The sequence below is a fragment of the Anopheles darlingi genome, chromosome X (assembly GCF_943734745.1).
Source record: "Anopheles darlingi chromosome X, idAnoDarlMG_H_01, whole genome shotgun sequence".
NCBI lineage: Eukaryota > Metazoa > Arthropoda > Insecta > Diptera > Culicidae > Anopheles > Anopheles darlingi.
This window is the reverse complement of record NC_064873.1, coordinates 266,346-290,000: the sequence shown is the minus strand read 5'-3', so window position 1 is coordinate 290,000 and position 23,655 is coordinate 266,346. Positions and strand designations below refer to the sequence as shown.

The 23,655-nt window shown below is 53.9% G+C and overlaps 4 protein-coding genes across 7 annotated transcripts in view; 3 read left to right on the top strand and 1 right to left on the bottom strand.

The window, feature by feature from the left end:
* LOC125950232 (sex determination protein fruitless-like) overlaps positions 1 to 3,281 on the top strand; it is a 6,651-nt gene extending 3,370 nt beyond the window's left edge. The window contains exon 3 of the mRNA XM_049678062.1: positions 2,348 to 3,281. Within this exon, the coding sequence (XP_049534019.1) occupies positions 2,348 to 2,865 (518 nt within the window). The 3' untranslated portion in view covers positions 2,866 to 3,281. The remainder of the gene's footprint in view (positions 1 to 2,347) is intronic.
* Positions 3,282 to 4,549: 1,268 nt separating this feature from the next.
* Positions 4,550 to 12,393, top strand: LOC125954436 (uncharacterized). Its single transcript, XM_049684791.1, has 3 exons — positions 4,550 to 8,946; positions 9,027 to 10,689; positions 10,778 to 12,393. Exons 1-3 carry the CDS (start codon positions 4,631 to 4,633, stop codon positions 11,786 to 11,788), a joined length of 6,990 nt encoding a protein of 2,329 aa, XP_049540748.1. The 5' UTR covers positions 4,550 to 4,630; the 3' UTR covers positions 11,789 to 12,393.
* A 52-nt stretch (positions 12,394 to 12,445) lies between these two features.
* Positions 12,446 to 13,738, bottom strand: LOC125954446 (NADH-quinone oxidoreductase subunit B 2-like). Of its 2 annotated transcripts, none has more exons than XM_049684803.1 (2): positions 13,582 to 13,738; positions 12,446 to 13,493 (listed from the first exon to the last, which is right to left on the bottom strand). In XM_049684803.1, exon 2 carries the CDS (start codon positions 13,458 to 13,460, stop codon positions 12,828 to 12,830), a length of 633 nt encoding a protein of 210 aa, XP_049540760.1. In that variant the 5' UTR covers positions 13,461 to 13,493; positions 13,582 to 13,738; the 3' UTR covers positions 12,446 to 12,827. The 2 variants fall into 2 exon arrangements, with proteins under 2 accessions (XP_049540760.1, XP_049540770.1); XM_049684813.1 differs by having other exon boundaries at positions 12,446 to 13,484.
* Positions 13,739 to 14,017: 279 nt separating this feature from the next.
* Positions 14,018 to 23,629, top strand: LOC125953569 (E3 ubiquitin-protein ligase UBR1). Of its 3 annotated transcripts, none has more exons than XM_049683226.1 (10): positions 14,018 to 14,126; positions 15,141 to 15,367; positions 15,440 to 15,619; positions 15,708 to 15,862; positions 15,998 to 16,210; positions 16,378 to 16,628; positions 16,715 to 18,415; positions 18,492 to 18,603; positions 18,678 to 18,806; positions 18,897 to 23,629. In XM_049683226.1, the coding sequence occupies exons 2-10, from the start codon at positions 15,202 to 15,204 to the stop codon at positions 21,876 to 21,878; spliced, it is 5,889 nt and encodes a 1,962-aa protein (XP_049539183.1). In that variant the 5' UTR covers positions 14,018 to 14,126; positions 15,141 to 15,201; the 3' UTR covers positions 21,879 to 23,629. The 3 variants fall into 3 exon arrangements, with proteins under 3 accessions (XP_049539183.1, XP_049539192.1, XP_049539175.1); XM_049683235.1 differs by lacking the exon at positions 14,018 to 14,126 and adding an exon at positions 14,160 to 14,503; XM_049683218.1 differs by lacking the exon at positions 14,018 to 14,126 and adding an exon at positions 14,535 to 14,784.
* The last annotated feature ends 26 nt before the right edge of the window (positions 23,630 to 23,655 follow it).

Genomic DNA, 23,655 nt, shown 5'->3' with positions numbered 1-23,655 from the left:
CTTCGCACTGCCTGATAAAAGGATAACGCATGCTCCCTCACTCGCTCCCTCGCTCGCGGCGCATCATCATCATCATCGCGTTCAGCCCGCGAGGAGACGAAGGTGGGAAGGTGAAAAGGGACGAGGGCGCGAGCGCGCGCTCTCACACCGATGGCCACACCGATAATAAGGGGCCCTACTAACCGCGACACGTTGCTTGTAGAGATAGAAAAGATTAAACATTGGAAACCGCTCGCTCGCTAGTAGTACGGTAGCCAGGGATGGTGGGATGGAGGAAGGGGGGGGGGAGGAGGGAGAGGGGCAGAAGGGGCACTAGCGCTAGTGGCACAGCTTACACCAGCAGCGCTCGCTCGCTGATACCGCCGTCGCCGTCGATTCAGCATCCCGCAGCATCATCGATCGATCGGTCGGCGCGCAGTGAAGAGATCTCTCCACCGTTTTCTACGCTTATCGGTGGATGCCTTCCGGTTGTTGGTGCTGTACTCGATGTCGTTATAGCCACCACCACCACCACTAGCACCGTTGCTCAGCACGGCGTCAATCGATCCCGGGGCCTCGCCACCCGAACTGATAATAACTTTTTCACTCCGGATTCCATTTCTTAATATTATTCTTTCCAGCTTTTTTTGTTGTTGTTGTTGTTGCTGCCGTTTTGCTGCCGTTGTTATGCTGGTTGTGTGTGTGTGTGTGTGTGTGTGTGTGTCTGTGTGTGTGTGTCGCGTTCGTTAAACGTCCGCCCCGTCCCCATTTTAGTCTTCGGATCTCCTCTTCCAACGTTTGATTTTCGGCAAAAGGAGTGTGCGAGAGAGTGTAAGAGAGAGAACGAGAGAGAGAGAGAGAGAGAGAGAGAGAGAGAGAGAGAGAGAGAGAGAGAGAGAGAGAGAGATCAGGGATGGGGACGAAATTTTGAAATTCTCGAGATTAATCAATGCGCCCCGTCCTCCCTCCTGTTCTCCTCTTCTTACTGCCCATTTACCACCGCTGTCACGGTGATAGCAGAACAGAGGATGCGTGCCGGTCCACCAAGTGGGTGGGAGGGGGGGGGGGGGGGCTGGGTGGTGAGGGTGACGGCATGACCCATGAGGATCGGTCATGATCGAGTCGCCGCACCCGGCCGATGATATTTCGGGAAAAGATGTATACCCTCCCCAAACGGCCCGACCCCCCCACCTCTTGGCGACGTGGTTGTTACGGTGATAAGTGACTTTGTGAGCTACGATCTGCTCTTGGTCCTCTCGGTGCTCGGGCCGGGGAGGGGGGCTCGTGGTCCGTTGGTGGTGGGCATCGTGTGATCGGGGCGAAGGTTAGGCTTTGCTGTGCTGAATCCCATCTTTCCTTCTCTCTCCACCACACAAACATCCATCCCCAATGGCACTATCTTTCTATCTATATCGCTCGTTCGCTCGCTCGCTTGCGCCCTCCTCGACTTCGATCGACTTCGATCGATGTTACCACAGCCGATCCCTGAATTGCGGCCGTTTCTAACGGTGAGTGGGATGGGAGATGGTGGTGGAGGAGGAGGAGGAAAAGGGTAGCCAGGAAGGTTTTATCAACAATTTCAGGCCAGCCAAGCTGCTATAGCATTTCATTTCAGCCAAGCTGCTATAGCAACATCTTAATCATCGGCTACGTCTTATCTGTCGCACGATAGAGAGCGAGGGAAAATGAATGGGAGAGGGGTGCATCTAGTGGATCCGAAAGGACATGCTATCGGGTCACCGAATGATGACAAATGTCGAGAAGTGAAGAAGCGTTTACACTCTGCTAAATCCCCGAGACCCCGGAGACCCCGGACTAGCGATAGCACTGCACGGAGCAGGTTGGAAGCGAGAGTGCGTGTGTGTGCGTGTGTGTGTGTGTGTTTGTTTGTTTATTGCAATGCCGGGTGACTTGTAACTGGAGATCCGTTGTATCGGAGGATGCGCTTATCTCCTTTGCTCCGTGTGATCTTCTTACCCTCCCAGCTCGAGCTCGAGCGCTCTGTTATCTTGGCTCGATTAGCTCCTGTCGAACCGAAAACCTGTCGTATCCTGCGCCAGAGAGCGTGCAGGCAGCCAGCGCTCTGTTGCCCTAGGTTGTTATTGCCGCTACTGCCGCTGTTTGTGGTGTTTGTTGTTGATATGGTAGTCGACACCGCGATAAAGCCGTTGATCCTTGGAGAAGAACGGACATCTTGTCCCTGCGCAAACGTTATCTCTCGATCACCCATAGCGCACACACACACGCGCATACACACTCAGTCTTACAATATGCATCCACGTCATTGAAGTGAGGTCAGCGAAGGGGTCACTATTGTATCATGTACCATAACCTCCCTTTACCCATCCTGTTCTCGCTCGTTTTATAGTGGCACCAGGCGAGAAGTGGTTCCAGGGGCGGCTGCAGTTCATGCTGAGCCAGCGCGGGAAACCGCTGCTGGTGCACGATGGCCACTCGTTCGGTATTCAGTACATACGCAAGGACAAGAAGTACTGGCAGTGCAATTTGTCGCGAAAGTACAACTGCAAGGCGCGCGTCACCACCACCGATACTGGCGACATCATCGTCACGAACAACGAGCACTGCCACACGGAGATCCGGCAGCACCTTCGCAAGGACTACAAAACGATGAAGCTAGCGGCGACGCTCGCCGCCACCCGGGCCTCCTTCGAAGCGACCAACCTGGCGGTCGCCTCCTCTGCTGCCAATGCCTCCAGTGGGCACGCGACGACAGCGGCAGCAGTGGCAGCAGCGGCAGCGGCGGCAGCAGCAGCAGCGGCGGCCGCCGGCACTCAGCAACCGGCCACCGAACCGGACCAGATGCTGACACTCAATCTCAGCAGCCTGTGGCCGATCAAGCGCGAAACGAACCAGTGCAACGATTGAGACCCCAGACGCCGCCAAGGAACGCCATGCGCGCTGACCCAACGGATGCCATACGTTATTGTATTTTGTTGTACTTCCCTACTACCTTCCCTTCCTTTCCTTACTGCCTCTAGCATGAGTTTTTAGTTGTTACAATGTTCTCACAATTAAGATCCGCCGTCGCACACCGACGAACGATCGCGACCCTATTCCCACCCTACAGCCAAAACATACTCTCGCTTTGGAATACTCATACCCCTGGGTACCACAACTCGTCGACGACGACGACGACGGCAGCAGCACACTATTAGTGCGATTTAGTGAAATAACGATGCTCAACTACTACTATTACTGACCTTTAGCAGCAATGAGGCAACTAATAAAATGATATTCCGAGCGGCTTTCCTTAAAAACGGGATCCGCAATATTCAGCACCACGTGGCGCACACATCATTGGCTTTGATTTGGGTATAGGTAATGATTTGTAAAACAAGTATAGGTACACCATGAGCATTGACTTGTCTTCATTTTTCACTCAAATTGCTTGTTTTGAATGAATGCCTCGTCTATCCGAAATAGTGAGCCTTGAAATTCGCGCTAGTGCAGCAATACAAACAAGCTGTATTAATTGCAAGGATTCAGAAGATTTGCATTTGCTTTGTCTATGGCTTATCCTCCTGGTCGGCAGATCTATTACCTCCTATGATACCAACCATGTACCATATTTCATATTTGTAATACTCGAAAATAAAATGGAAATGGTAAAAAGAAGAAAATAATTAAAGCCAAAAATAATATGTACAATTTAAGGTGCCTATTCCCGTCAGGCGACAAATTCATTTTTGTTCATTTTCGAGTTCATTCTCGCCTCGTTTTCGCCTTTTCGCCTTTTCGCCTCGGGGTAGATTTCGTTTTTATCGTTTTCGCCTAGGGGTAGAATTCGTTTTTATCGTTTTGGCCCGTGAAAAAGAGCGCAGAAATTAAACGCGCTCGCATCGCGGTCACAAAAGTGTCGGGTTAGGGCCGCATTATTTATCCTCCCGATTGGGTTTTTGGGCGTGTGTGCGCCGCTGCGGTGGTATTGGTGGTCGGTGCAAAAACGCTCTAGGATACCTCTCTTCACCCATAACCGTTCTGTCGGGGGAGGTGGTGAATCCTTACCGTGTTTTGTGTCCTGGACGATTGCAGCTGTAATTATGGGCTGCACGATTGTTTAGTCCCTGTAATCACCTCGAGTGTTCCGAGCTTCCGAGATTGTTTTCGCGGCGTTTGCCAAAACGCCAATTATTGAGCAGGGTTTGTGGAAAGCAAAACTCCCGAGTCCATATTGGACGCGTACCAGGCTGTGCGTGTGATTTATAGAAGGTAAGGCATTGGTAAGGGGCTTGTGCGGTGCGGGTAGGTCTCGCGTCCGGTTAATCTCCTATTCACTCGCTTCGTTGCTGTTCTAGCAATTCCAAACGACCGAGGACACTGCTGCAGGCTCCTGCCGACAAAGGGTGGTGGGTGGCCGCAGGAGCGTTGTGTAGCAAACACCATCCGGAGCTGAAGTGGTAGCAAACACCCATCAACTGGCCGATCGACCATCAAATGGCGCTGTTCGCTCGACTTTTTTGTTTCACTGGTACCGTCTTTCGTGATCAGTAGCTTCACACTGCCAAAGCATAAGGAGGGGGGGGGGGGGGGGGGGGGGAGGCCAGCAACTCCTGCGTGCACAGATTCGCAACGGAACACACCAACAGCACCGTAGAAGTAGCTGCAACAGCAGGAGTAGCCCGCCTGACGCATGTCTCAGACGGGAGCGATGGAGAGGGAGCGAACCGGATCGCTACGAAACCAGTCACCGACTGGGCATCCGGCGGGGAGCTGCCTGGATGAGCGCGAGCTGGAACAGTGTATGGCAGAGCTGGACATCTTCGACGATCCGCTCGGCGAGGATCGGTTGGTCCGGAAGCCACACTTTCTGGACTACGACAACAACCCGCCAGCCGAGCTGGTGTTGGAACGGCGTCACTGTCATACCCTATCGATTTACTCAGCATTACCACCACCACCGCCACTGGAGGAGCATCCGTCACTCGGTCATTGTGACCGTGTGGTGAATGATACGGTCGCAACGGTCGCAGATGGTGAGGGTGTCGACCATTCGTTGTCTAGCAGTGTCCCACTAGCAGCTCTGCCAATGAATGCTTCCTGTGGCACTGTTCCAGGCATGAATGCAAGCAGCCGTACCGACTCACCGTTTGGTGGTACGTGGCCCCTGAAAGAGCGGCAGCACAGAGCCGGAACCGCTGGAAATCGCGTTCATCACAAGCCACCAACATACATGGACGATCCGGTAGCCGGGCTCGAGGTGGGACCGAAGATGGAGTGCGTGTACTCGCTGCTAGCCATGCTCGGCTCGCCGAACGTGCCCGAGATGGCTAGCAAGTTTCTCGAGCTGTCGCGCAACGACGAGAAATGTACGGCTCTTCGGCGAGCCGGTTGCGTACCGGTGCTGGTGCACATCGTTCACAACGATCCCAACGAGCAGGCGCGCCGGAATGCGCGGCTCGCCCTCATCAACGTGATTCGGGCGAATGGTGAGGGTACGGTGGCCCGCCGTGAACTCAAAGTCCTCCGCCTGGTAGACCATCTGATCGATTATACCGAAACACTGAAGGAACAGCACCAGCATCTTACTAATTCGGATTCAGGGCCGGGCGTACAGGTATCGGTTGCAGCACGTGCGGGCGGAACGGGCGACCAGGAACGTCGTCCGATACAGGCGATCTGTACGCTGGCCAAAATCAGCTACGACGAGGACCACCGAAGAGCCATGTGTCAGTTCGGGGCGTTGCAAACTATCGCCACACTAATCCAACTAGACCACCAGTTAGGGCATGGTAGTAGCACGGCTGTCGCACCAGCCACCGTCACCGAAGGAACGCTATCCGCTGCTGATCCTACCAGCTCCAGCCCCAACAGCATGTACATCGAGCTGCGGCGTTACGCCAGCATGGTACTGACTAACCTAACTTTCGGCCAGGGCAACAACAAAGCGCTGCTGTGCGCGAACCGCGAGTTCATGCGAGCTCTCGTCGCTCAGCTGGCACGCCCCGAGCTCGTCCAGGTGACGGCATCGGTCCTACGTAATCTCTCCTGGAGAGCCGATGCAGTGACGAAGAAAACGCTCGCCGAAATCGGCACGGTGCACATTCTTACCGAGGCCGCAATGCGCTGTACCGTCGAGAACACACTGAAATCCATCTTGTCTGCGCTGTGGAATCTGTCGAACCACTGCGCCCACAATCGGGCACACATCTGCGAGGTGGACGGTGCGATCGAGTTCTTTGCCGGCTTGCTGACGTACGAGGCACCGAGTAAGACGATGGCGATCGTCGAGAATGCTGGCGGGATTCTGCGCAACATCTCGAATCACATCGCGCACAGCGAGCGCTACCGGCAGGTGCTGCGCGGTCGGAACTGCCTGAAGGTGCTACTCGGTCAGCTCAAGTCACCGAGCCTGACGGTGGTCAGTAATGCTTGCGGCACGCTCGGTAACCTATCGAACGGCAGTGCCGAGGATCAGCAGTTTTTGCGCGACAATGGCGCCATACCAATGCTGCGTTCGCTGATCTATAGCAAGCACAATATCATCTCCAACGGCTCCCGACTCGCGTTGCGCAACCTGCAACAGCAGGTGAGGCCGAGCGAACCAATGGGGGCAATGCTTGCAACAGCGACCGGTGACAACCTCGACCCCGCGAAGCCCCCTACCGGAAGCGCGATAGTGGCAACAGCAGCAGGAGTAGCAGCTGTCGAGGAAAAGGAACTACCCTGTCTGAACGTGCGGCGCCAGCGCGCGATGGAGCAGGAGCAGCTCGAATGTGCATACTACGGCATCAAGAAGGGCACCGGTGGCGCTGGTGAGAAGGAGGAGCAGAGCATCGGAGAGAAGCGCTGTGCTGCAGGGAGAAGCGAGTTGGGTGAACACGATGAGGATGAAGAGGAAGAGGAGGCGGAGGATCCATGTCTCGGATTGGTACGATCGGAGGAGGACGAAGACGATGACGAGAGCGATCCGATCGGCTCGGATCGGGAACCGGTCGAACAGCCAATCAACTACGGTTTGTCGGATGTGGTGGATCTCAATCAGCAGTCGTCCAGCTACGACTACCAGGAAACGGACATCGACCAGCTGACCGACTACTCGCTACGCTACGCCGAAAATCAATTCGATTCCGACGAGGCCAAGGAGCGGGAGGAAGCAATGGAAGAGGAGGACGTAGAGAACGGTGCACCGCCGTACGGTCGAGGCAGCGGCACCGTGGTTGGCATGCTGATCCCGGAGGATTCGGTCAAGTGCTACTACACCGAGGGCACACCGCAGATCATTTCGAGCGCCACCTCAATGAGCGACCTGCGCTCGGTGGCGATCACTCCCAGCAAAGCGCACGTCACCCAGATCACCACCGGCGCCGCCACTCCTTCCGTTCCAAAATCGAACCCCATCCCGATAGCGATGCAGCGCGGTAGTGGCAGTGTGTTGGTGGTTGTCGGTACTGTCACCGGTGATATGGTAACCACCGAATCCGGCGCCACTCGCCGAATCGTCCGATCAGCTGCTGCGATAGACCGTGTGGGTGAGGATCTTGGTTGCAATACCCCGGACAAACCGTACAACTACTGCGAGGAAGGAACACCCGACTTTAGCCGTGACGCCTCTCTCAGTCTGGTCGATCTGGTCAGCGAGAGTAATAAGGGCGTGGTGACGGTGATGGGTACCGTCGACGCATCGGTTGCTGGTGCATTGGACGGAACGCCGAGCAGCACAACTCAAGCGCTTCCGGTCGACGTCGTTGGCGTGCAGCAGGCAACCGAGCAGGCGGTAGTAACGCTGGCAGACGCTGCTGCTGGTGTACCGTGTGGTGCAGCATCAGTGGTCGAAACGGTGGTGACCGGTCCCGGTAGCAAGTCCGTGTCCTTCCTCAACACCGCCGACGAGACGCCACTGATGTTCTCGCGCACCAGTTCGATGGGGTCGCTATCGAGCGCGGAACCGGCTTGCACCGATGACAAGAGCTCGATCGTGAGTGAGTTCAGCCGGCTGGCGTCGGGTGTGATCTCGCCGTCCGAGCTACCGGACTCTCCCACGCAAACCATTGACCATTCGCCAAGGAACTCGCAGTGTCGGCCACCGGAGGCCATCAATTCGTTGACAGTGGGCTCAGCTGCTGTCGGTGCAGGTGGTGGTAATGGAGTCAGTGGTGTCAGCGGCGGCATTGGCCAGCACCACACACCGAAGATTCCCGAGGGTTTGCATTTGCCGATGGTGAGCAACTTCGCCGATGCTACGACCGTCACTTTCCAGGTGGAACACACACCGGCTCTGTTTTCTTGTGCGACCAGCCTCAGCAACCTGAGCATCGAGGATGATCGGGAGCGGCAGCAGACTGGACCACCGGAACTGCCCAATCCACTCTGCTCGGCTACCATACCAGCAGCACCGATAACGTTTGACTCCGACGCGCGCAAGAAGAAAGAGTGCGACCCTGCCTCGGACGGAGACTCGGACGAGGGTGCCGACGAGGAGTTGCTAGCATCTTGTATCAGTATTGGCATGAGCAGCGTAGTGGCACGCAAGTCTCATCCGAGCATTCCCTTCGGTATCAAAGGATCAAACGGGATACAGCAGCTGCAGCTGCAGCAGCAGCACCGCCACCATCATCACCATGCGAGCGAACCTAAGCTACGCAGCCGCCAGTCTAGTGGCGAGCAGTTGCGATTGCGTGACCACGGCTCGGACTCCGATGACAGTAGTTCGACGGGCGAGACGGCCGACCAGAGCGATCTGCTGCTGGAGGAATGTATTCGTAGTGGAATGCCGAAATTGAAACTATCAGCCGAACCACTGCAACGCGGGGACCGACTACAGCTGGTGGAGAAGGAGCATCCGATTGGGATGATGCGAGCAGCGATACCACTGCCACTGCCGGTGCTCTCCAACGATGAGTGCAACCGGTACCAGCTTGAGGACAGTCCCTGCAACTTCTCAACGATATCGGGGCTCTCCGAGCTGACGGTGGGCTCCGACGCTGGTATCCTTAACGATAGTGAAAGGTAGGAAGGCATGCTGCATCTGCAGTGGCCAGCACTCACTTAACTCCCGTATTACAGTTACGCTTTCTATTCTGTTGCAGGATCGTGCACCGGCGGGGAGGAAACGATTCGCTAAGCTCGCTCTCGCTTGAATCTGACAACGATGATCACCTGCTGGACGAAGCGATTGCTGCCGGTATCGGCTCGAAGCAACAGAACCGCTCCGGGGTCACACCAAACTATCACTTCCCGTGTATCGATCCGCAAACAAGTGGTGTACCCTCGCGCGTCGCTTCTGAGACACTTGTGTCCCGCCCGATCGTCACCGGTCAAGAGGAACAGGAAGAGGAGCAGGAGAAGAGGAAACAACTGCCACTGCCACCGGAGCAGTCAAACATCGATGGTGAGGGCGATGGAGACTCTATCGATTCCATAGACTCGATTTTCGCGAACGATCCAGCTAACGATTCGCTGCTTGAGCAGGCGATTGAGTCGGGCATGAAGGGAGCCTGCATGATGACCGAACTTGGTCCCATCACAGGGTACGAGTTTCAGGCTGGCATGCTGTATGGTACTAACACTGGCACTGGTGACAACAACCGACAGCACCACGATCCCGATCCACCAGAAAGTATCTCGGAGCCGCACGAGGATGACTATGAGCTGCTGACCGAGTGCATCTACGCTGGTATGCAGCGCAAGGGTACGGGGCGCGGCGAGGTGGCCGTGTCGTCGGACTCCTCCTATGTAGCGCCGGTACCAGTGCGGTGTCGTCCGCAAAATGCCGGCCCGTCTACTTTCTCACACTCCGCGCAGCAGGTGCGTCCACGGCCGCCCGCCGAACTGCCGCTGCTACTCGCGGGGCGGCCCACTCACGATGAGAGGCTGTCAAAAAACGTGCAAACTACGCCTGTGATGTCATCGGTTGCCGGTGCCGAATGCGAATCATCAGCAGGCGTAGTAGCAGGGCTCCGCGCAAATCTTCAGCCAACCAGCTTCAACTTAAGCGACTCATCGGCGGTGGCGACGGTGGGAGAGAGGGAACCGACAGTGAGGCCACCGTGCAGCACGAACATTCCGGCCCCAACGCACCGTCATCATCATCATCATCAATCGTTTGCCATCAACAGCGCCAACACCGCCGACATCACTACCACCAGCACCATAATCAGCAACTACTACAGCAATCCACACTGCACCAGCTTCATCAGCAGCAGAAGCTGCAACGTCGCCGTACCCGGCACCGACCACAGCCTGGTGGCGACCACCAGCGAATCAACGAACGCGCGCTTCAATCAGCATCAGCAGCGACCGAAGCAGCTGCTGCAGCAACCGTTCGTCGCCTCCGGCATCGCTGGCAGTTGCGACAGCCACGCGGCCGTAGCAGGTCTCGGGGTACCGGCGAAGACGACGACAATGGCAATAGTGACCCGAGGCGATCTACGCTCCTGCTCGGCGGAATGTTCTTTGCCGGCAGCGAATGGGTTTGAGCAATCAAAGGAGGAGGGGCTAGTAATAAAAGCACTGGCGGCGACTGCTACCATCGAAAAGCATAAGGACCCGGAATTGATGCTGCAGTCCGTTGAAAGGCTAACCGAGCGGCTCGTATCGCACACGGAATACTTCAGAACGGATCAGACCGTGGAGATGGTGGTAGAGGATCGGATTGACGATGCACATCGACAATCCATCAGCTCGCCTACGGATGAAACGATCGACCAGACCGACAGTAAACCGAACCGCGTTCCCACGACTACAGCGAAGGTAAGCTTAAATTGGCCCGATCACATACATTGCAATATCACTCACACACACTCTCTTTCTCTCGTTCTCTCTTTTTCCGTCTCTCTAGGATATCGTCAGCAGTAGAAGGGCTCCTCATCTCGTGAAGCAATTGAAACCGCTTGCTACAACCTCATCGATCGCGAAGACAGTCCCTGTGAAACATCGTTCGATCCCGGTCCCGTATACCGGTCGTGGTACGGTCGCCGCTTCCTCGCAACAGAAACTGAAGCCAGCTGCAGCGACCCAACGATCGGCACAGGTCGGTCAGGACAAGCCAGCCGGCTATCGAACCACCACCACTAGACAACAGCCCCACATAACGGTGCCAAGTCATAAGCCAAAGCCACCAGTAGTCCAGGAAGCAGGTAAGCGGCGTCTAAACGGTGCCCCATCTCCGGTACGGTCATGCGACAGCAATGGCACTCCAGCGCGACCAATGAATGGGACCGTTTCCGCTGGGTCCGTGAACGGCTTGAAAGGTGGCCGAAAATCGTGCCTCCCGGGTATCTCTTTGGCAGTATCAGCGCCCCCGCACCAGGCCAACAGCAAGCTATTTCGCCCTCCGACCTTTCCAGGCGATGCTGGATTGAAAGGTGGTAAGACCGTGTCTTCCCCTTTGCTGTCAGTGCACCAAAAGATCGCACGCCCATCGATTGCATCGGGCGAACTCGGTAAGCGTAGGCCGGGCGGAGGGATCGTCGGGGAAAAGTCTCGTACCACGCCCGGTGCACCGTACGAGAAAATGAAAAACAAACTAGCAGGATCACCAGCGGCAACTGCAGCAGCTGCGAAAACAGCACCTGCAGCAGAGAATGGTATAAAGCCGACGGTTGTGAAGGCCAGCACCAAAGCCCGTCAACGCACCTTCGTGTTCGATCGTCCAACGCCAATTGGCAACGGTCCGCACATTCCCGTCTCGTCCTGGGCTCTCAAGCGGAGCGGCGCGGTTGGCCAAAGCGAGACCGGCAGCAGTATCGGGTCGCCACCAGAGCCAGAGGGGCAGCAACCGCTCCAGCAATCGCCACTGGCCACCGAGCGGATCCCGAAGATGTCGCTCCCAATGTACGGCAACTTTTGACGCTCCCGAAACCTGGTTTGACCCTATCGATCAATGCAATGCGCGCAAATTCTAGTGATTAGTAGCTAATTTATTACTCTAGCCTCACGAAATCGGCAGTACGAAAACAAGAAAGAAAAACCCATCTAATATATCTACTACTTTATATGACAAAAGAAACAGATCATCAATATTAACGTTAAGAGCATAATATAACCACTAGTTTTAGGGTAATGTAAGCTATCAGCTAGGAGATGCCATCGGTGTGGTGCGGGAAGTGTGGACATCAACCGCCGTCGGCTTTTCTTCTTACCGTTTATGTCTGTTTTGTGCAAGTTAAGCTGTTTCATCGCATTGCTTCCAGCATGTTTCCAATCAAAATCAAAAGGAACATCGGTATCCCAACGCCATCATTGGAATATATTCTGCTTGATTTGCTGCATTTTTAAAAACAAGCTTCAAAGCTGGCATGGAGTGGAGAGAAAGGCTTGCTAAATATAACGAAAACCAGGAATTCTCTTGTGTTTTACTGGCTTTACTGGCTACCCGCAACGATAAGAAAAACATTTCCACGCCGGGGCTTTTGAGCACAGTTATACAATATGGTGTGACAAGCGTATCCCAATTTAGACAACTATTGATAATATGAACAAATCTGACATCGCAACAACGGTGCAATAGTGTTAGTTGAAACGGACTCGTTTTATTCATATAATATAACATACATGGCTCGGCGAAACGTGCAGCTCCTTCAAAGGGGGGATATTGAACACCTCATGATCGGTTCGCAGTTGTCGTGGTCCATTCGTACGATCAGCTGGTCCCCAAGTCCATCTCCCCTTTCGTAAGGTGTCCAGGAGATACATCGATGGATGTCCTCTCGTTAAGATGCACCGCTGGTGGTCGCATCGCCGACCCTTTTTGTCTGACTGAAATTTGAACTCCTCGCCTTCCCTCCATTTCTTCTTCTCTGCATACTCTAAAATCTACAACCCTCCACAGCACAGCGCACGCGCGTCCTACCTAATGACGACAGCGCTCATTCCCATCCCGGCATCGCTTACTTGCGGTACCACATCTGCAGTGTCTTCATGCGTTTCACCTTCTTCTGCAGCTGCAGTACACCGTACAGCAGGGCTTCGGCGGTGGGCGGGCAGCCAGGCACATAGATGTCGACCGGGATGATACGGTCGCAACCGCGCACAACCGAGTACGAGTAGTGGTAATAGCCGCCGCCGTTGGCGCAGCTGCCCATCGAGATGACCCAGCGCGGTTCCGGCATCTGGTCGTAAACCTTGCGCAGGGCTGGTGCCATCTTGTTGGTCAGCGTACCGGCCACGATGATGACGTCGGCCTGACGGGGCGATGCACGGAACACCACACCGAATCGATCCATGTCGTAGCGCGGTGCGGCAATGTGCATCATTTCGACGGCGCAGCACGCCAGCCCGAACGTCAGCGGCCAGATCGAACCCTTGCGACCCCAGTTGAGCACGTCGTCTAGACGGGCCACCGTCCAGTCGGCCCAGCTGGATTGCTTTGTGCCGAACGGTGAGTACGGCAGCTTTTCCGGCTTATCCTTCTCCACCACCGGCAGGGTGGCTTTCGAGCGAACCGATGGCAGCACCTGCACGGTACCATTCACCGCAGGCAGGCACAGGGCCCTGGACAGCATCGGGCGCACGGCCAACATAGCGACACACACTAGAGCAGAGCGCTAAAGTCCCTAGAGGGAGAGATGGATCCCAGAATCCCGAGTAAACCAGATGTTAGTGACGGCGGTATTTAAAAGGCTAGGAATATCGCACACCTACTTTTATCTACGCAGAAACTCCTGCAAAACCAGCAAATTCACACCAGCGACGGGTCGATCGGTCGGGATTATTCGCAAATGTTTTTACATAAGATGCCCCCGAGCCTGGCCACTGACAGCTTCAGGCCTCCCAAGGTAAATCCAGCTCGAGCGTCTACCAAGGTGTGTCTATCCCCAACGCAAAAAGGAAAAACTATCGCACATCGAATCGCATCGCATCAATACCCTGCCACCGGTAGAGCAAAATTTCGAAAGTACCTTTTCTAAATTGGTTATCAATTATTTGCAAGACACTCCGTGGAATTATATTTGCAAGTTCCGGCTCGTTGCGAGGTCGAATTGTGGCGGTTGCCCACATGCTGCCCGAAAAAGTGCACGACTTTTGATCAAACTGTTCGAAACAGCAGCTGCCAACTGCAGCTCGAATGTTTGTGACACACGACACGGTGAAGAAGGTGTCATTCTTCGAAAAGTTTCGTGCGAGGGCCTAGGGAGGTCAGGGAAAGCTGCTGCTTCATTCGGTATTTTCAAGGTGCAAGGAATAAGGTAAGCGAAAACACAGACCTGGGGGCTGCGAGAACGAAGGTCTCCAAACATTGGCCGCGAGCGGGTTGCATCAGAAAACGCAGCAGCTGCAGCATCTGAACCACCGTCAATGCGGAACGACGAGGACCAATAAAACGTTCGCAGGGCTAGTTATTCGTGTCCGTACACGTTTGGTCACAGGGAAAACGCGAAATCCAGTGTGCTGTGTGCATTGTTCTCTTCGTTCGAGATTGGAGGAAGGTTTCTCCGTTCCTACCCGAAGGTTGCACGGCGCTTGGTGCTCCATCTTGCTTCGTCTCGCAGCAGCGCGCCTCCCTGCTTTGTGCAACTGGCGCTGTCGGAAGTGACAAAACGCAAAACGCAAACCAGCTCTAGGGGTAGGCAGTAATAATGATTTCCTCGGGAACGTTTCTTTCTGTGTCGGCCTCGGTCGCGGTGTGCCGTTGTTTGCAAATTCCGTCCGCCGAGGATGCAAGCATGGCGCGCGCGCCATACTAGTCTCATCGAGACAAAGTAGCAATGCTCGCCAGAACCACGGGCACCACCATCAGTGATTAGTTCGGGCTGATGATGGCCGTGGTGCATCGCGCAGCAACACAGGCCTGAACCTGTCAGAGCATGCACAGCTCGTGATGTGCGTGTTGGTTTATCGAGAAAAGTAAGGGTTTGTAGATGAGCAGGGAGGAAGAGAGGGCGACGCATTAAAAACGGATTTTCACTTTTCACTTCATCGCCGCCGTCATCGTCGCGCTTGCAAGACAGCAGGCACCAATGAAAAAATGTATTGTATGTTGTGTGTGCGTGTGTGTGCGCGCGCGCTCGTGTATGTGCTTTTCTCCATCTAATGTTCCTTTCATCCGCGGCAGGCAGCCAACAAAAAACAACCAAAGCCATTCTTCTTTTGTTGTTTGCTGATCTCGTTTTTCTTTTGTCTTTTGTTTCTCTATTCTGCTGCTTGCGTTCAATTTCTTTCGTTCTGATCTCCCTCCCTATCCTCTTTTACTGGCGGTGCAGAAAAACAGAAGCAAGGACCAATAGGATATAGCATAGACGAAACACCTAAAACACAACAAGCATGGACGTGTCGGAGCGTGAGCTGGTGAACGAGTGGCGCCAGTTGTGCAGCTTGCAGCGCCTTACTCCCACCGCCATAATCGAGTACTTGCGGCAGACAGCCCGAGTCCTAGCACAGCCCCAGGAACAGTATGTCGCACCGACAGAGGAGGCAGTCTTCGCACATGGTAAGCCCAAGATTCTGCATACGACATCCTGACCTCGAACTGACCAGCACTCACAATCTCTCTCTCTTCCAGAACCGTATTGGATCGACGAACAGCTGTTCAAGAGCAAGGTGCAGCACGTTCTAGAATCGTTCATCTGCCCGGATGAACCGGACAAGTACTTGGAGCATCTAAAATCGACAGACAACGTTTCTTCCGTGTGCGGTCGAGTCTTCAAGATCGGCGAACCGACCTACAGCTGCCGCGAATGCAGTAAGTGCACGGCCACCGCTATCCGGTTAGATTTTTGTTATGATTCATCACTGGTTTTCCCTTTCTCTCGTGGCATGACGGTAACCAGGCATGGATGGTACGTGTGTATTGTGCTCGTCGTGCTTCAAGAAATCCTCTCATCGGGAGCACAAATACAAAATGGCAACCTCGGGCGGTGGTGGTTGTTGCGATTGCGGTGACCCTGAAGCCTGGAAGAAGGATCCTGTGTGCGATGATCACAATGTAAGTGGCGTGTATGGCTCGGCGACATGCGCACATACGCTTGTGTCCGATCTTGATTGTTTCACTTTTTGAGGGGGAGGAGGGAAAGTATATTACTTCTTTAACATACAAACACAAATCTTATCAACACTGTAGCAATCCCGTGCGGAACAGGATACGTCGAACCGTGAGGCAACACCACTACCCGAACCGATCCAACAACGTTGCAAGCTCGTATTTCGTGCCATACTGGACTACTGCATGCGCGTCCTGCAGATGCACAGCGATGGCAGCTTGATCGGGCTGGACGATGAGGAAAATACCCACTGCACCATACTCTACAACGATGAAACGCACACATTCGAGCAGGTAAGCGGCGCAATACGCGCACTAGGATTCCAATTCCTCTGAGAGGAATTGTAATGGGTAGGGAGAGGGGGGGGGGGGGGGGAATGAAGGCCGATTACAGACACCATTAGCAGCAGAGCTTGAATTTATCTTTATTTTCTTCTCCTACCGTGTCGCGATCATCATAGGTTATCCAGACCCTGACGTCGATTGTGAAGTGCTCGCAGAAGGATGCCGTCGCGTACGTGACGAGTATCGATCGCGATGGCCGGGCTGTCGTCAAGTGTGCCCCATTCGATGTATGCTGCAAGCTGAAGGATGATATTGAAAACAAAGCTATACGGTCGTCGATGGGCACTAAGCCTTCGCCGCTCAAAGTGACGGTATTGCACCGCGATGAGGTAGCTTGTCAGCATCTCGCCATGCAAATCCTGAACTGGTAAGCCAGCAGCAGTGTTCAGCATCATCATCAGTGCACTGGCAGCCAATTACATTTTCAATTTGCTTATTTCGTTGCCTTAACAGGATGCAGGACTTCTTGACGATTCACAGCACGTTTCGCGCCATTCTTGCGGAAGAATTCAATTATCCATGTCATGTCTTATCTTATCTACGTCTGATAATGAGCAACGACCATAAGCTGTGGAAATCGGCTCGCACCTGCTGGCACCGGCTGCTCATCGCCGGTATGCTGATGGAGTACGAACACAAGAAGGAGCTCGCGATCGTCTTCACGCGACTCTACACCTCGCTGATGCAGGACTTCATCCGCGACGATCACTATCACTCATTCTCGATTGTGTCACTGAGCGTGCAGCTGTTCACTGTACCCTCGATTGCGCACTATCTCATCGCGCAGGAGTCAGCTTTCTTCAAGCTGATGCACACGTTCAACACCGAGGCGATCGATCGGCATGTCAAGCAGAATATGCTACAGTTCCCCAAAAACACGTCCTCGATGAACGTGTTTAAGCGGGCCGCCTACATCCTGGTCGATCTGAAGTATCTGCTCAATTTCCCGCCGGAGGAGGGCAGCTGGACGCAGGAGCTGCGCGGTGGTTTCCTGCACGGTGTACAGATTCTGATTCGTCTGCTCAAGTGTATGCAGGGTATGGACTCGGCAACACGTCAGATGGGGCAGCATATGGAGTACGAGCCGGAATGGGAGACGGCCTTCACGCTACACCTGAAGTTGTCCCACATGATCACGCTCGTGCTCGAGTGGTGCGCCACCGACCGGATCGTGCTGGTGAAAGTATACCGGATGCTGCTAACGGCGCTCACGGAGGCGAAGTTCAACGTGCAGTCGACTGGTGTCGTGATGCGTGAGGTTGCCGATCACAGCGTCGCCTGTTTTGCGTACGACGTTTCGCTTATGCCGGTGTCGGTGCACCTACCACTCACGCGCCTCTTTGCTGGTCTTTATCTGGAGATGGAGCGCTACGGGCTGACATACGATACGATTGCGCCGAACATTCCCGAGCGTCCGGCGCCAGAGCAGATCATTGAGCCGGTGCTATGTGCCCGCACCATGATGTCGCAGGTGTTCGCCAACATGTGGCGCCGAAATGGGTACGCGCTGCTGAACCAGCTGTACTTCTACCGCAGCGTCAAGTGTCGATACGAGATGCTCGATCGGGATATCGTGATCCTACAGATCGGTGCCTCCCTGATCGAAGCGAATGAATTTCTGATCCACGTGCTGAACAAGTTCAAACTCCTGCACTGGTTGGCAAATGATCAGCCCGAGACACCGCGCCGGCTGTCCGAGTCCACGATGGAGGAAGATCACGTGCGCCAAACGATGTTGATGGCGGACGAGGTGCTCGAGCTGCTCATCATGATTGTTAGCGAGCGGTACGTGCCTGGCGTCGGTGCGGTCACCGACAACGATCGCATCAAGAAGGAGGTCGTGCAACAGCTTTGTATTAATCCGTTATCGCATTCTGAGCTTACTCGGGCCGTTAGCGAAGAGAAGTACAGCGAGACGGCCATCGAAGCGGTGTTCGAGGAGGTGGCCGTTTTCGAACGCCCGACGGCAGCGGACAAGAAGGGTGTTTATCGCCTCAAGCCGGAATACTATAGCTGGTACAACCTCTTCTTTTACCACTACTCAAAGGAGGAGAAGTCCAAATCGGAGGAGATGCAGCGCAATCGGCGCAAGGAGCAGAATGAGCTGGTGTGCTGTCCTCCCCCGGTTCTGCCGAAACTAACCCAACCGTTCAGGTAATTAGAGGCGGTAACACACTATTGCAACCGATATAAAAAAAAACTCGCTGATTCGTTTCTGTTTCACACACAGCATCATACCCAACCTGCTGCAGTGTGATGTGATGTTAGAAATCATAAATGTGGTGCTTACGCGCGCCCAAGACTTGAAGTCCATTACGTTCTCCGAGGGTCATCTGCAACGGGTATGCAACAGCGATCTATCCACGAACGCTCTTCAAATGTTGATCATTTCTTTTGTGTACTTCTTTGACGATAGATTCTGCACCTGATAGGACACGCCATTCAAGAGGAGGAGACCGGATACTATCCGTATCTGAAGTTTGGTGAGCGTTGTCGCAAGATCAACTTACTGGGCAAACTCGAAGAATTAGTTCGAAGTCCGCGGGTAAGCTTATTGCCTAAGCTCATTTGCCAACAGTTTTAGGTTTGCTTTCCGGTCGCCAGATTAATCAAACATTTCGAATTGCAATTTTAGGTCCAATCGCAACGCGATTTGCTGCAGTGGGTCATCCAACGCTACAAACAACTGGACGGCAACCAGAACACGGAGGCATCAAACACTACAGCCACTCAGGAGGAAGGCGAAGGTGCACCGTTTATCAGCGCTGAGGAGATCGAAAAGCAGCTGCGAGCGCAACTGGTGGCCGCACGGCGCGCCAAAGCGATGAAGGATATGATGAAGATGCAGCAGAAGTTTTGGGACTCGCAAGCCGCCGAATTTGAGCGCGAGTGTGCGCAGGCGACTGGATCGGCCGACGATGAGCAGCCGCCGCAACAAAAAATGGATTGGATGCCATCCACCTCAACCGCAACTTCAACCACAGCAACACAGCGATCAATCGGTGGCGACACAGACGCCCCAGTACAGAATATGGAAACGAAGCTGGTTTCCAGCACTCCCGTCTGTATGGGCCCGAACCGGTGGACGGAGCGTGTGGACGAGGGAAAAGTTGACATACGGCACACATGCATCCTCTGCTCGGAGGATTCGACCCTGGAGGCGCGCTCGACCAACTGTCTGGTGTATGCTGCATTCGTGCAACCGTCGTCTGTTCTGTCGCGCTATCAGCACGTCAACGAGGAGGGGAAGCTGGAGTACATCGAAGCAGACATTCATCCGTCGCCGCACATCACTACCTGCGGACACGTGATGCACGCAAACTGCTTCGAGAAGTACTTCAGCAACGAGGTGATGAAGGAGAACCGTCGCCCGTACCGCAATCGTACTCCGGTCCTATTCGATGTGGAGAAACACGAGTTCCTGTGTCCGCTGTGTCGCTTTCTCAGCAACTGTTTGATCCCGCTTATCCCACCGCTTGACTCGGTTCGCTGCATCCCGAACGGACTGAAGGATCCGGCGTTGCACGAAGCCCAACGCCAGGTACCGGAGCTGTTCGACTTCCCGACGTGGTACGCCTTCATGTCCGACTTTCTCGACCTGATGGCGGAACAGCAACTCACGGATGAACCAACCAAACCACCGGTGACGTCGACTCCGCCCCGGGAGCAGTGGCAGCGCGGGGTAGTGGAGCTCGTGCGCGATGATTTGACGACATATCCAGATTTTTCCGACGATGATATACTAATGGATGGTGAAGCTCAACCCACGGCCAGTGACGGCGACGGCGACGGCGACGTTGACAACGAGGCTGAACAGGTGGTTGAACCACCAACCGGTATGTTTGCGGATGACGTCGCGCCTGTCACAGGCAACATCTTTGCCGATTACGGGATGGACGAACCGGAAGGGGGTAGGAAGCTGCCGGCCGACCACTACGAAAAAATGATCAATGATATCCCGTGGTTCGAACTGGCGCGAGAACCACTCCGTACGGCCGTGCTGGCCAAACTGGAGGAGCGTCATCCAACCATCCAGCTTACGCCAGCGCACTGGACGAACGCGCTAGAGCTGCCCCGAGCGTGCATCAGTACGCACGTTTATGAGTATCTGCGCAAGCTCAGCTGCACGGTCGGCGAGTTGATAACGCTACCGCCGCTGACGAAACACTTCAAGGACGTGCTAGCCGTGTGGATGTCGTGCTCATACACGATCAAATCGCTCGAGATGTTGCTGCGTGTGATGGAGCGCCCGCTCGGGTCTGAGCTATCGATCCGCCATTCGAGTTGTCTGCGCGGGCTCGTGCGGGTCTCGTGCGTGCTTAGCTCGCAGGTTATGAGCATCGGCTTCCAGCCCAGTCTGATCACCTACATGCTGGACATTTATGAGCGCTTGTTCGGTCGCAAACCGTCACCGTCTTTCTTCGACTGGGACCTGTTTGGTATTCTTAACACCTGCCTGTTCATGACCCATCGCGTACTGTTCTACTCACTGCTGGACGGACAGGTGCCGCGCGGCAACATTATCGATCAGTCTATCGTTCAGGCGGTGTTCCTTGTCAACGTGCTACGCACTCTCGTCACCTCAACGTGCAGTTCGGATGACTCGGAGCCAATGTCGGATCCGGCTGCGACAGACTCGACCATAGAAGTCGAGGAAAGCGAAGAGGACCAACAGGCCATACGGAATCTAGCGGCCCTGTACCGCCAGTACAATCTGTACTACGATCCGACTGTAACCAGCAATGGTGCCGCTGCCGCTGCAGGAGAAGAGAAGGAAAAGGAGAAGGAGAAGGCGGAGGAAGAAGGAGAGTGCGCGGCCTCGGAGCGTCGGTTGGCTGTGCGTCTGTTGCGCGACATTCGCCTCCGCAGCCAGACACTGCTCCGCTGCTGCTGTCTGCTGTTCCACGGTATCACAGATATCGAACTACCGAAGTGTAACGACGAGGTAGATCACGATTTCGCGCTCATGGTCACGTACCTCGGCATCGAGCCGAATCCGTTGCGCTTCTTCGACTCGACGAGCCCCTCGTATGCCTTTCTCCGCCAAGTGGCCGACTGCAACGTGGCCCAGATTCAGCGCATGCGGCAGGCACGCGAGATGCAGCTGTTGACCGGCTCGTTGTTCCGTGCCGAACCCATCGTGCGCCAACTGATTGACCTGCCGGACGACTACAGTGAGCTGATCAATAGCATCTCGAACTACACCTGCCCGAACAACATTCGGGATGATTCGCGCAATCCGACCATGTGCCTGGTCTGCGGTGAGGTCCTGTGCTCTCAGGGCTTCTGCTGCCAGAAGGAGCTGGGCAAGAGCTCGGTCGGATCGTGCACGTATCACTCGCATGTGTGCGGTGCCGGCATCGGTATATTTCTGCGCGTGCGCGAGGCCGAAGTGCTCATTCTCGGTATCCACAAGGGCTGCCTGATACCGGCCCCGTACCTGGATGCGTACAGTGAGACGGACCAGGGTTTACGCCGCGGAAACCCGTTGCGGCTGTGCCAGGAGCACTATCGGAAGCTGCATCTTATGTGGCTCAGCCATGGTTTACACGAGGAAATCACGCGGCGCAACGAGGCACAGCAAACCATCTTTCCCACCCAGTGGCAGAACTTGTAAGACGCGGACGTGGAGCAGGTGGAGCAGAGTATATGTGCATCACAGACAAATACGATTGACAGGTAACCCCAATTTTCCACGACGAACTGCCCTATTTCTACAGAGGAAACATTAACAGACCCGAATTTCCTGAAGGGCTTGCTCTGTGTCAATAGGGTTTTGCATATAGCTAAAAATGTGATTGCAGATGGAAAAGACTGGTTAAAGGCGATGGTAGTGCGAAGGTCACAGGTCTCATAACTGACCACAAGCAACAGTTGGACAGTAGCACGGTGAGATACAGAAAGAGGGAAAGTTAGTGACACAATGAAGCCGGCTTAGTTGCACTTACTCTGACGGGTGAGTTCCCGACCTGCTTCCTAGAGTGTGCCGCAATCAAAGGTCCTCCTGATCCGGGACAATAGGAGTAACCTAAGAGAATTTCAAAAGAGGAATCCAATCGCGACAGAGCTCGCACTTTCCTCCATTATATCCATTGCTCAACTTTACGTAATGGATATTCCTTTTTCAAATTTTCGTTCGTTCATTAATTCTCATATTTTACTCACCCAAAGCGACACTGAAAACATTAAAAAGAGAGTGTGAAAAGAAATTGGTGGCTACTGTCCCAAAACAGGCAAGAACCGTTCAGCCCAAAAGTGAGGGGTTTTGCTTTTGTAAGTGATGCTGTAGTAATTGTTCTGTTCTTTTGTTGCGTTTCCATTTTTCCTTTAGCCTGCTTATACTGGCTGGTTTTCAAATAGCTCAGAAAAAATGTACAGTTGATCCTTGTTTTCTTTTCTTTAAGTTTTTTTGTTTTTGTTTGTAGTATGTAAATGAAATACATCTTCCTTGCTTAAAATAAAGCGATAGGACGGTAGCAGCGCAAGCAACCGAATTAAAAATGAAAACGTAATGTAAACGGCAGTGAGGAATGGTGAGATGTAGAGATATGAAGCTGGAAAACAACAGGCACAACAAAATAGGAGATTACTGGGAGCTGCTGTAGTGCGGTAAGGAATAGGCAGCTCTCAGGACGAGTCGAGCGCTCGACTCGGAAGAAGAAAACAGCTGGCGCGAAGGGGCGCAAAGTCGTGTCCTCGCGCCCGGCGTTCCCTTCCAGTTTATTATCTACTTCGATAGTTTGTTGTTCGGAGTACACGCGGATAGAATTTTGTTAAGTGAAGTCAAGGCGTTATAAACCTATATATCTAGCCAAAGGAAGAACAGCGAAACACGTACAGAAACGCGTGCACCGCTCAAGTACGACGTAGAAATGGTTGCAGTGGCGGCACACGGTAACGATTTGGCAGCCAAAGGGAGGAATGGCCGATTAGAACTGAAATTTAATAAAAACATTTGTTTAGCGGATCAATGGGACAAGGAGCTCTGGTGCGGCTATTTGTCGCACGCGACATTGAGGGCAGCTATGGAAAACAACAGCCCCACTAATCCCCCTCCCCCCTCCTCTCCCTCATCATCCAACATCACAATGGTAAAGCGTGGCCCATCAACCCGTGCACAGAGACAGACCACCATCACCCACTGACCCGATTATCGTTCCTTTATTTTTTTTTTTTACTTAGTCCCTAGTATTAATCTCTTTTTTGTTGGTTTGAACTCAATAAGGCGCAGAAGTTATCCCGAAATCGAAATAACAATGATATTTACATGTGCGATACAACAACAAAAATATACCAATGCGAAGGCGCCCCTAAACTAACTACAAATGTGAATTTTCCTTAAATAAAGCGCTAGAAGCTCGACCTAGAGAGGAAGAGATTACGAGAAAAAGCAC

Bases quoted from the DNA above. Each gene is read 5' to 3' on its own strand.
- LOC125954436 (XM_049684791.1), top strand. From the start codon at position 4,631: ATGTCTCAGACGGGAGCGATGGAGAGGGAGCGAACCGGATCGCTACGA. The intron at 8,947-9,026 runs GTAGGAAGGCAT...ATTCTGTTGCAG, and splicing joins ATCCTTAACGATAGTGAAAG to GATCGTGCACCGGCGGGGAG. The intron at 10,690-10,777 runs GTAAGCTTAAAT...CCGTCTCTCTAG, and splicing joins TTCCCACGACTACAGCGAAG to GATATCGTCAGCAGTAGAAG.
- LOC125954446 (XM_049684803.1), bottom strand. From the start codon at position 13,460: ATGTTGGCCGTGCGCCCGATGCTGTCCAGGGCCCTGTGCCTGCCTGCG.
- LOC125953569 (XM_049683226.1), top strand. From the start codon at position 15,202: ATGGACGTGTCGGAGCGTGAGCTGGTGAACGAGTGGCGCCAGTTGTGC. The intron at 15,368-15,439 runs GTAAGCCCAAGA...TCTCTCTTCCAG, and splicing joins GGAGGCAGTCTTCGCACATG to AACCGTATTGGATCGACGAA. The intron at 18,604-18,677 runs GTATGCAACAGC...CTTTGACGATAG, and splicing joins CCGAGGGTCATCTGCAACGG to ATTCTGCACCTGATAGGACA.